At 37.2% G+C, this 12,566-nt stretch overlaps 1 protein-coding gene across 1 annotated transcript; it reads right to left on the bottom strand.

Moving 5' to 3' along the window:
- Positions 1-1,110: 1,110 nt before the first annotated feature.
- LOC145214695 (sodium- and chloride-dependent GABA transporter 3-like) lies at positions 1,111-10,472 on the bottom strand. Its single transcript, XM_080083278.1, has 14 exons — positions 9,991-10,472; positions 8,114-8,220; positions 7,568-7,698; positions 7,381-7,507; positions 6,657-6,810; positions 6,018-6,153; positions 5,694-5,828; positions 4,693-4,796; positions 4,500-4,624; positions 3,825-3,937; positions 3,598-3,735; positions 3,053-3,256; positions 1,872-2,039; positions 1,111-1,418 (listed from the first exon to the last, which is right to left on the bottom strand). The coding sequence occupies exons 1-14, from the start codon at positions 10,050-10,052 to the stop codon at positions 1,299-1,301; spliced, it is 1,824 nt and encodes a 607-aa protein (XP_079939404.1). The 5' UTR covers positions 10,053-10,472; the 3' UTR covers positions 1,111-1,298.
- Between the last annotated feature and the right edge of the window lie 2,094 nt (positions 10,473-12,566).

Raw genomic sequence — 12,566 nt, 5'->3', positions numbered from 1 at the left:
AAATAGTTTGACAGAACTAAAAACGGTTACAATAGGCAAATTTGGTTGAAATAACCCAAAAACAGTCGCAAAATATGAACCAAACTATCCTGCTTGGTTGCAAGACTACTAGTTATCAGAAACTCAGAAAGCGGCCCAGCTCTGCATAACGTGTTTTTACAAAAGTTCCGCAAACTCAAAATAATCGTACTCTACTCATGCCAACGAATCAGCGAGGAAACGCTTTGTTTACATTCCTTAAACGTTTTTCACGAAGCTGAAAAGACGACAGATCATTTTTAGTTACCCCGAAATATCGCCGTTTTTCAAATAGCTTTTTTTCCTTTTCAAGTTTGGTATTGTTGTTCTGTAGTGTTTTATATGCTAATTCAGAGTTGTAAGCTGGGCCGGTTTGTTTTTCGGGCCGGTTTGAGCAAGGCTCGGGCTGGCTTCGGGCCGGGTTCGGGCGGGCTTAGGTTTCTTCAAAAATACGTTTCTGATTCGGGTCTGATTTTACACTGTATGTCAGTACTTTTTTGAATGAATTTAACTAGCTAACTGCCCAAAACGTCTTGATGAAGACCAATTGTATATTATTGTCAATTGTGTTTGTTGTCTTGGTCTTTTCTGATGCTTCAATGTACAGGCCTGTCAAACAAAATTTCTGCCCTAAACGGACTTCTCAAAAAAGATTTGGGTCCTGGCCAGGTTTTGGGTTTGTGTTTTCGAGTTCGGGCCGGGTTCAGGCTCCGATTTTCGGCCCGTTTCAGATCTGCGTAGAGTTGCCCTGTGTTGCCATTTTTGTGTATTTCTTTTATGATCTATGTTGCCCTCCGCATGGGTCGACAATAGTATTAATATACTATTTGTTTTTGACCACCTTTTTATTATCTGTTCATGAAAACAGTTTGGAAATGTTATTTTTCTCTGAAGCACGTTTTTTTGTTCATTCAACTTTTTCCGTTTATTTTAGTGCCCTGCCGAACCATGTCAAAGTTGCTGTTTACTGTGTATTCAAATAGATGAACGTAAGTACATTTTGCATGTCCATGGGTTTGAATGACTATGTCAAACGATATCAGTGTTGCATCTAAATGCTAATAACTAATGCTAGTAAGGCAACTGTGGCACTAAATACATTGATTATTTATTTCATTATTATTAAATATATAACATTTGTGGCACTAAATAAATCTGAATACGTTTAAATGCTGGCATGATTAATTTGATTACAGTATTGGTCAAAATCAAATGAACTTTTGTTGAAATCTAAACAGACTACATAACAAAACGGATTTTCAATGGATTCCCAACAAAATTTAAGTCATTACTAATTTTTCCGCGTCAGGTGTTGTGGGGAAAATCCCCATTTTGTCTTCGTCGTCATGGTGATGAAGAGATTCAAAATCGAATTTAGGGGTTTTTCCTGCAATCCATCTCTGCAAAACGTAGTATATTTTCAAACAATAGATGTTGCAAGTTACAAAATTTGCTAAAAAGTTGACGAAACATTTTTATGTCAGAATATTTCTAAACTTATGTTAATGATTCTTATTTTTAAACAGTATGCGATTGAAAATGTCCAAAAAACAAATAAATTTAAACCTTATTTGAAATTTGAATATACTTACTTAAAACGTATTAAAAAAATCTAATACCTATATTCAGTGGTGGGATTCAAATTTTTTGTCAGCCGGTTCTGTTACAAAAGTCATATTTTCCAGCCCGTTCTGTTACAAAAAGTCCATTGATAGTAACCAGTAATGCTAACCGGTTCGCTGATCTCATCAAATTTAGTGGGACGGTTCTGTCGAACCGGTGCGAACCGGCTGAATCCCAGCACTGCCTATATTGTCGTACAATCTGAGACAGTTTTAATAAAAATACATTACCTGACGGATTGATCCGTTTTCTTTGTACAAAGTCACCACAGCCACGATAGGAACACACAATATAGAGGATAATGACATCATCCAACCTATGACGTTTGCCCACATCGGGTAAACGTAATCTCCAATAGTTAGTGGTTCCCATGCTATGATGTACATTATAAGCACTGTCTGTAACACAAATCAAACAGGGTTATGACTGATATATGCACTGTACAAGCTATCATAGGCGCCGAGTAGGCGGTGGCGGGGTGGCGCCGCCACCTTGGGTTTGTAAAGCACGGTGGCGGCCACCGTGGAAATGTGGTTAGTTTGCAGCGGTATCGTACAAAATATCGTAAAATCTGAAGAAATTTGGGATCAATTTTGCTTTTAAACAAGCGTGCTGGCGAAATATAGCACAATTGTTGACAGTAAATGTTTGGCCATTATTGTGTACAACGCGATTGTACTGTAATAAATGGTTAACTTAGGTGATACAAGAGCAACAACTTGATCAAACATTTTCTTAACGTTGCTAAACCAATAATGGGTTAATAACGTCAAAGCAAAGTGTGCCAACTGATTATTATTTTAAAAAAATCATTTTTTTAAGAATTTGACGAACGTTGCATTCTATTAAAAGTATATTGGGTTTTGAGTTGGAGCTCGTTTGGTTGCACGCATTGGACTTGCGGTCCAAGCTGAATACAATGTTATAGCTGAATAAATTTACCACTACATTTCCACCTTCACTGTATCACAGATCTTATTTCACTTGTAGATTCGCTTGTTGATAGGCAATCAAAAGTCTAACAGCACCTTGTGATATCACATACAAGTTTAAGACATTAGATTATGCGCAAACAATCGCTTATACTTTGTTAAACTAGTTAGATTGTAGAGTCATGGCCTCTTAACTGACCGACGAAAGTTGCTCTGTGAACCACTTGAAAACTGTTGGGTCCAGTTTGGAAACACCTGGCCTAAAACTAATCGAATAGCAACGTGAGATAATATGACAATTTGTAATAGAAAAAATACATTTTCACATATTTTTTCGACTCGTACGGCGTGCAATATCAAGATCCTTAAATGTTATTTTGACATCGAAAACCGCATTTGGTGCCTTAAAAGGCCGCATATAGCCTTAAGGTTTCCCACCCCTGTACTAGGTGAACTACACAAATACTGAAGTGTCTTACCACTGTTATGACAGGAACAATAAACTTGTAACAGTAATCGAATACTCTCGGTAATTTTCTTCCAACCATCATTGTTACGTCATGGCGGTATTTTCGGGCGTCCCACAACCAACCGACAGCCAGAGATTCACACGTGACTATCCATATAAGGCAAATACCAGAACCTCCGTAATAATTCATCAACTCGAACCAGTAGATTCCAGGCTAAGGATGTACACATAAGATATTAAATAAGAAAAATGAAATAACGTTGTTTTGATTGACACTGTTTAAGAGGTAATTATATGATCATTTTTTGTTTCGTGACATCATCGTTTAGTGACGTCATGGTTTGTAAATTTATTTGTAAAAAAAAGAAAAAAAAGGATCGAGTTATTCATAAGACTACGGGTAACAAAAAGTCAAAATGAGCTCTAAACAGTATTTTTCTCAACTAATTTGTTTTAGTAAGTAACTAAATATGAACAGCTGTTTAGCCTTAGCAAATTTTGTTTCAAATTATTTTACAACATAATATAATAAAACAAAAATCAGTTGTTTCATACCCCAGTAAGCATGATTTGGCACATAGAAAAGAAAAACAGACCCACTCCACAGTTTGTGAGAGCTCTACGTTTAAATGTTGACCCCAGTTTTGGAAAAGTGTCCACTATAACCGTTATTACTCCTTCAAATTCACCAAACTGCAAAAACAAAACAAAAGTTGAAATTAGAGTCCATTTGTAGTTGCTTGTCTTTGATTTATTTTTTTAGTCGTTTTAGCCAAACCCACCGCTGAATCAATGGCCACAAAGTAAAGAGTGAGAAAGAAAAGAGCTGACCATAGTTGTGGGATTGGGAGTTGCGCTAAAGCCGTTGGAATGACTTGAAACACTAGGCCAGGACCTGAAAATATGTTTTTGATATGGGTTTAGCACAATTCAAAGCCCAATGGCATGAAAAAATATTTACCCAGTCAGAAATACGGTTTAAACCAGCGGTTCTCAAACTGAGGTCCGTGGTCCTTTGAGGGTCCGTGAGGCAATTTTGAGGGGACCGCGTAAAGGTTGTACTTCTATAATCTTATTTGGCGTCAGTTTGTGCCACTAAATCAGTTTAAATCAAAGTAGAATTGAGAAACGACTGTCTCCATTAAAGAATTGCCTCTATGGCATGACAACTAAGACTAATGCAATTGCTCGCGCACAATGGTAATGTTTTTTGTGTTGTCTGTGATGTCACAAGCTGTTTTCGGATCATTGTTATGCGCAATTTTGCATAACTAGCTAAAATCCTGCAATCAACTTTCGTTTTTCTGAAACACACCTTCAGGTTTAAGGACCGCGAGCCCTCGAAATAATGACAAAGGGACCGTTTTGAAAAAAATATGAAAAAGGTTGAGAACCACTGGTTTAAACTATGAACTTTAGATAAACAATTACAATTTTTGGGATAAAATGAAACAAACCTGATTTGATAACTGAAGTTATTTCGACATTGTTTGTATAAGCCAGGTTTCCAAGGATGCTAAACGTCACAAAGCCCATGATTATTGACGTCACCATTCCACATGGTATAATAAACACCGATTGTCTGCAAACAATCAAAACAATCACACACACTTTGGCACATGTTTTGTTCCTACAACTGTGTTTCCTTACTTAAAAAAATCCTGTCCCTTTTTGTTGTAACTTCCAAAAGCTGTTAATCCTGGGAATCCAATTGCGTAAACATAAAATGCTTGGGAGATGCCTTCCATCCATACCTTGACAAATCATAGAAATCGTATTGTTGCAGGAATGGAAAATCTACTAACACCATACCTCACGGCAGAGCCACATTTAGCTAGTTTTCGGCAGGTGGCGCAAAGAACCCTTTTCACATTTTAAACGTTATATCTCCAAAAATGCTCACGGTTAGGGCTATTAGGGTCGGGGTAAGGTGTTTGCATTTAAAGTTCAATAAAACTAGCAAAAGAACTTAGTTACTATTGTAAAAATTTTAAAACTTATTTTCCAGCCCAACCCCTCTTCAGTCGCTGAATAAATTTAGCTCTATACGCCACCTTATGAAAGTGGATCGCCAGTGGGGTATAGCAGTGGCGTAGGCAGCCAAAAATTTTGGGAGGGGCCAAATGATTTGTTGTCTAATACAACTTTTTGCTAATGCTCGGCGTGCTTTTACCAAACTCGTGACTTGCCAAAGTGTGGTTCGACTGGATAGCCAAACGCTATATTGATTTATTCCATGTCTGCATAAATAAAAAAGCATGGATTTCGCTTTACAACTTGGTGACAAAAGTCATATTTGGTAATAAATATATTCCTTTGATAGTTGAGAGACGAAACCACAATGATGAGGGACGAAACTACACTAAATTAAAGTTTATCAATTTACAACTTTGAAAATTTTTGGGGGGGGGGGGGGGCATGGCCCCTTTGGCCCCTCCCTGGCTACGCCACTGGGGTATAGTGTTAACAGCTCTACCGCAGGAAATGATTACTTTTAATTGATAAGTGATATCGATCCAACACCACTTTGTAAGCAGTTGCTTGGCCGTTTTGGATCCAGTTCTTTTGTGGCTTATGCCCAGTTGTGGCATCGAACTAATCGCTTATTATTTGTGAATTAGTTTAACAAAACTATGAAGTATTTTACTTACGGAAGGTTTCAGTAACATTTCCATTTTCGGATTGAGAAATACTTTGACCCCCTCCCATGCGCCATCTAGCGTTAAACCACGCACGAGTAGAACAAACAACATGAGGTAAGGAACCGTTACTGTCAAATATACCACCTGCAACGACAAAAAACGTGTTTTGATTTTATAACACTATATACGGATCTGTTCATAAGTTTAATGGTGAAATAACGGTTTTTTACATCTATTTGGGCCGTTATTTTCCCAATTAAGTTTTGGTTTTGAGTTCAGAAAATTACTGGGCATTTATTTGTGAACTATATTTTGAATTTTATAATCTCAAACCTTTCCACTTGATTTAACACCGTTGATGGTTACCATGAAAACGGTAACAAAAGCAAACAACAGAAAGAAAAACATATTTGTGTTAAACCCGGAACCGGCGTCTTCAAAACCCGAAGAAACTTGTAGAACTTTGTGTCTGAAACCATATAAGTGCTTTGTTTACAGCAGGGGTGTGCAACCTTTGTTACTGTGGGGCCAAATACAATAGCCAAAATTCGATCGCGGGCCGCACCTATTTATAACGCAAGGTGATTTTACTTTGTTGCTTACCAAATATTCTTAACTACAAGTAAAGTTCGCATTTGATTCTAGTCACATATTGCCTGGTTACAGAAAAATAGTATCGGGCGCATTAATTTGCTCAAAAAAATATAATATTTGGATTCGTTTGTCAGTCAATTTGAAGTTCAAGCGTCTTCGCGGGCCGCACAACCTTTTATCAAGGGCCGCATTTGGCCCGCGGGCCGCAGGTTGCACACCCCTGGTTTACAGTATCATAAAAAAATCCGTTAAAATTGCGTCAAGTCGTAAACTTTGACACTAATATAATCAAATATTGCTTTCAGTTTTGCTTTAGGTTCAAATTTAAATAATCAAATTAAAATTCATTTTAAGTACTATATAAAGGTTTTCAATCACCTCCAAAATTCAACTTGTGGTAATGTGCGGTTTATAACGGAAATGTTCATGATGTTTTTCACAGAAGTGACATTGAACGAATGAAAGGAAATGTTTGTATTTGTGAAGTTGCCACTGAACATCGGCACACACGAATTCGTATTCCAAACGTTGTCTGCAAATATTAGAAAATTGTTGATATATGTTCCAGAGGCCTGGCAGCGAAAAACTTTTTCGGTAAAGTCCGAGATTATTTTGCAGAATGTTCTTCAATAAAATAACAAATATTCAGTGCATTTAATCTGTCACAACTTATCAGTTACATCAAGCTAATACATTGGAAAGCATTGGTTTTCTTTGCCAGAATAAGGTACTCCTAAGAGTGATAGTACCTCACTTAACGTTTTATACAGCGTAATCGATGACCTATTGCATAACGTTGTGCAACACGTTTTTGCAATAACTAGCCAATGACGTATTACATACCGTAAATCGATTACGTATTTCACAACGTAGTGAATTACGTTTTATCTAATATAATCAAGGACGTATTACATAACGTATTATTTTCCGGGAACAAAAATTTCCCTTACAATGCAAAAATAGGTCACAAAATTTGAACAAATGATTTTAATGCATAATTAAGCAATATATTTAGTGCATATTACTATACATTGCTTGAAATTTTACGAACACAATATGCGGAATTACTTTTAAATAGTGTAAAATGGCATTTCAATCGTACCACATGTTGTCCATGGGAGATCTCCAGTAGTGAAGGAATTAAAGAGGAACATAACGCACCAACCCATGATGAGCATGTAGGGAACCATGCACCATAAAGCGGCAAAAACGCTGGCCAAGCCCAAACCCTGAAAAGAACATCCAATAATAAAGAAGTTTTTTCTTTATGTGATAAATTGTTGTCGTACCTTCATAACAGGAATGCGGTCCCAAGCACCCAATCTGCCTCTCTTAGTGAATTGACCCAAACCGATTTCGAAGGTGTAAAGCGGAATTGCAATCACGATGCATGAAAAAAGGAAAGGTACAAGAAATGCCCCTAAAGGTATAAAAAGAACATTTGTGGTAAATACTCCACTTTGGGCCTTGTCTGTGGACATTTTCATCAACATTTTTAACAGTATAATGTACCGCCAAATAAAATTTAACTTTTAGTTATGCGGACAAACGTTGTGTTGGGCATTAATGCATCAATAAACAGTCAAATTAATAGCCAAATACAAATTCAACCGCATGTTTTAAGATTTTAAACATCACAGTGTAGGAAATGTGACATTTTTGTCTCAAAATTTGGATGTCAGTGTTACAAAATTTGTGTATCAAAGGCCCACTCGAATTGAATTATAAGAATACAAACGTTCAAAAATTCCAAAGGTAACAAATTACAAAACTTTGCTTTTTTGTCTGAAAATGTGGACTCCTGTGTGCCATTTAATAACTTGAGTGCAAATTACCTCCCCCATTTCTGTAGCATAGATAAGGAAATCTCCATAACATGCCAAGTCCGATGTTATATCCCAACAGAGTGAACACAAATTCAGATGAACGACTCCAATGTAGTCTGTAAAATATTTCGATTAAAATGGTTTGGGACAATTTGTTGTCATTCGAATTAACAAGTACAGTTGTGTAATAATATGAAGTTAGACTCATGCACTTCTACACAAGGTTGTGGGTTGTAATCCTGCCTCGAGCCACAAGCTCACCGGCATGGCTCCAACCCAGTGAAATCTGATCAGCTGAACTAAATTATTGTCAGCAACTTCCCCAAAAAAATGAAAAAAAAATGATTTAACGGACTTGCAATAAACAGGCAGCTCGACGGCGGACTTATTCTATGCATATTCCAGTCAGGCGTTGCCCGCCCACCGAGGACAAAATGACATCTATAATAATATGGCTTTAAAACGGCATAAACAACTTAATTTAAAAAAACAAATTTGAACAATTTGCAGATGCGTTTTTTCTGTGGTAAATAACATTCAGACCAGAGTTGCAAGCGGACCCGAAATCTGAGCCCGAACCCGGCCCGAACCCGGCCCGAACCCGGCCCGAACCCGGCCCGAACCCGAAAGTATAAGCCCGAAGCCCGGCCCGAACCCGAAACGTTTTTGAGAAGCCCGTTTAGGCCCGAAATTTTGATTGACAGACCTATCCACGAAAGCATTGCAACAAAGGATGAGAAAGAAAAAGACAACAAACACAATGAACAATAGTAGACAATGGCGTAAACAATACGTTTTAGAGTAGAGTGGGCATAAAAGCCAGAGACTTTTTACTTTGCTGAGTAATTTTATTTAAAAAAATGGCGGACACGGAACGTAAAGTCAGGCCCGTTTTGAGCCCGTTTTGAGCCCGTTTTCTCACAAATATCTAAGCCCGAACCCGGCCCGAACCCAAACCCGGCCCGAAAAGCCCGGCCCGACTTGCAACTCTGATTTAGACACGCCACATTTGCTTTTAAAGTTTTGGGGCTTGTGACATGCTTATACACCGATTTATTTTAATTGGCAGACTTTACAGACTAATACACAAAAAATTGTCACAACGAAGTCAATTTGCACCGTCTTTGGTATAAAATGAGATTAAAATAAGGCTCTGGGTGCACTCCTAGATATAAAATTAAAACTGCACTTTGCAAAACCAATATTTTGCGTCACACTTATTTTGATAATCACTCTTCGCTACAAGTACGTGGTTAATTTAGACCGAATTGTTTTTAACAACAACCGTTTATGACATAAAAAGGCCCCAATTTTCAGCCCAAAAGGTGTTTAGATGTGGTATCGACCTTGTCTGATAGTCGTGACATTTAATGAACAGTTTTAAGGTATTTGCATTGGTGTTATGCAAACAGCATCAAAAAATTGTAGAGTTTTGTTGCAATGGGGGCGTATAGCAGGAAACCACGATCTTTTTGACAGACAGCTAAAGTGAAAACAACATGCTGTTTGGCAGGATATAAAGGAAAAAAAACAGTTCTTAATGTTGAATGTATCGAATTTTCGAGTGAACAATAGCATATGCTGAAAATGTGATGGATTAAAAAAAATTCTGTAAATAGTCGTTACTTCCTTTAAGTAATAATATACCCGAACAGCACTACATCTATTATAAGAATCAGTCAACACAACTGTTCAAAACGATATATGCATATACATTATACATATAATAATTATATATCTTCCATTTACATATAGAAGCAATACTGCTGTGGCAACAATACTACTGAAAAAAAAAAACGCAGTTGTTCATTGATGTTGAGGGTGTAAATGAAAAGTTGCCGTTTATAAGTCAGAATTATCTGCTGTGAAATAACAATATAGATTACCGTTGTTTTTGGGTTGCTTGTCCTGAATTCTGCTCCATTTTGTAGTCTTGTTTTTGACTCATTTTACAATCTGCTCGTAACTTTTTTTGTGTAACCCTGTCGGGATTAAACTAACAAGACAATTCATAAATGTAAAACACTTTTAGATTAGGTCCGATTTCTAAAATAGGCTACAGCAGAAACGATTTGACTTCTAAATCAGGCTAAGAGGTTTGATACAGTTTAAAATAGTTTGCCAAAACTAAAAACGGTTACAATGAGCAAAATTTGGTTGCAATAAACCAAAAACAGTTGCAAAATATTAACCAAACTAATCCATTGCAGCCAAAAATTCTAATGTATTTTCCGGCTCTGCTTGGTTGCAAGACCATATACTAGTTATCAAAAACTCAGAAAGCGTTAAATTCACACGGATAGATACGACCTTCTTAGAAACAATATCCCACAAAATTCTAACTTGCAGAAGGTTTGCGGCCCAGCTCTGCATAACGTGTTTTTACATTCCGCAAACTGATTGCCTTAAGGCGTTCGTACTCTACTCATGCCAACGAATCAGCGAGGAAACGTTTTGTTTACATTTTGTGAACAGTTTCACAACGCTACAAAATACGACTGATCATTTCTAGTTGTCCCAAAATATTGTCGTTTTTCGAATGACATGTTTTTCCTTTTCCTGTTTGGCATTGTTGTTCTGTGGTGTTTTATATGTTTAGTTGCCTTATGCTGTATTTTTTGTTGGTTTCTAAATCCTATGTTGGTCAACAATGGTATTAGTATTTCGACCACCTTTTTATTATTTGCTCTGAAACAGTTTGATAATGTTATTTTCCTCTGAAGCAGGAACGTTTTTCCTTCATTCTAGTGCCCTGCCGAACCATGTCAACTTTACTTTTGTGTTATGTGAAGTAACGTTTCCAAACTTTTATCAGTTGCGCTTTTTACTGGTGATTCTTGGTAAAATCTGGCTAACCAGATCCGTTACAAAACATGCTTTTCAGCCGAAATTGAGCATTTTTGCATGAAGAGGCGTTTTAATAGGTCTTCATAAAAATAGTTGGAAATTCCGTTGGTTGGTTTAAAACACTGATTTGTGGTACCAAAAACAAGACTTTTGTGGTGGCTTAATTGTAATAACATTACCTTTTTCTTTGCGTCACCTTTACCGATCTTTCTACCATGTTGTTAACCAATTATATTTTACTACTTAACAAAGATATCTGTAATGACAGACATATAAACAGGTAAAAGAAACCATATTCGCTTTTTGGTATGAATGTTTGTCATAAACATGCTGGTTCTCAACTGAATTTGTCTCATTTCTGTGCTCGCAGATAATAAAATTTAATCTTATTTCTTAACTTGCAATTTAATCTCGGCAAACCCGCCGAAAATATTGTGTTCGTGCTTGACGGTGCAGTTAAACATAAACTAGACCAGGGGTGCACAACCTGCGGCAATGAACATGCAAATTAAAATATAGAACTTAAACTGGCGGCCGTGACGTAAAAAACAGTTTTGCTAAATATTTTGATTTTCAAACCGCTCTAAACAGATTTTGTGCGGCTGGAAACATGGGCGTCCGCAGCGGGGGGCAAGAGAGGGCGACAATAAACATTTACACAGTGTTATACAAAAACTTTTCCTGGAACGTAAACTGAAAACGTCGTGGGTCTCCACCCCGTTAAACGCACCGAATACAAGCTGTAACTGCAACCGAACAGGATGAGGTTTGACAACAAATTAAATCAATCGAACATTATAACTTAACTATAGCTCGCTAACAAGCATATAATTACGTCATTGGTGGATGTGTCAAAAATCCATTATGTGATATGTAAATCCTACTTCCGTCAAAAAGTATTTGCCAACCTACTGCATACTTCTGTGATAGTTCATACTGTGTTTATTGTAATATTTTGCTACATTGGGATTGGCAAGAATAAGTAGCACTGTCAGATGATTTTTTTCCGAAATACCGTTTATCGAACGGCGATGTGACGGTGGTATTGCCCTCCCCTTTGTTTTTTCCTGTGGACGCCCATGGCTGGAAAGAGTATTACCAACCTAGTGGCCGTTTGCGTCAGAATTTTTCGTAGTCCTATTCTGTGCAAACAATGCGAAAAAACCAGGCACCACTATAACGTCACAACCCAAAATGTACATGATGAAGTCATCAACATATAATACTCATCATCAGACTGTTAAGCACGATCTGTGCACCGTTGACTGTTAAGCACGATCAAGTTAGAAATTATTCTGGACTTTTCAAGGGCCATTAGATAGTGTATCTATGAGATAAAACTATTTCCTTACATCAGTAATTTTAAAACAAAAACAAACGGACACTTGGCGGCCGTTGGTGAAATAAGGATCGGCGATGCGGCCGTCATAGCGAAAAAGTTATGTACCCCCTGACTAGACCCCAGACATGACATGCTTCCTTCATTTTTACCCCACTTCTCACATAACCTAATTGTTAAGGGGTAAATTTATCGCTAGTATGCTCTAAAAAAACTTAAGTATTAACTTAGCAATCTAGTTAACTGCATACTGTATTACTGCAATGCATTAACACA

The sequence above is a fragment of the Phallusia mammillata genome, chromosome 2, assembly GCF_965637545.1.
Source record: "Phallusia mammillata chromosome 2, kaPhaMamm4.hap1.1, whole genome shotgun sequence".
NCBI lineage: Eukaryota > Metazoa > Chordata > Ascidiacea > Phlebobranchia > Ascidiidae > Phallusia > Phallusia mammillata.
This window is presented reverse-complemented; position numbering and strand designations above follow the sequence as displayed.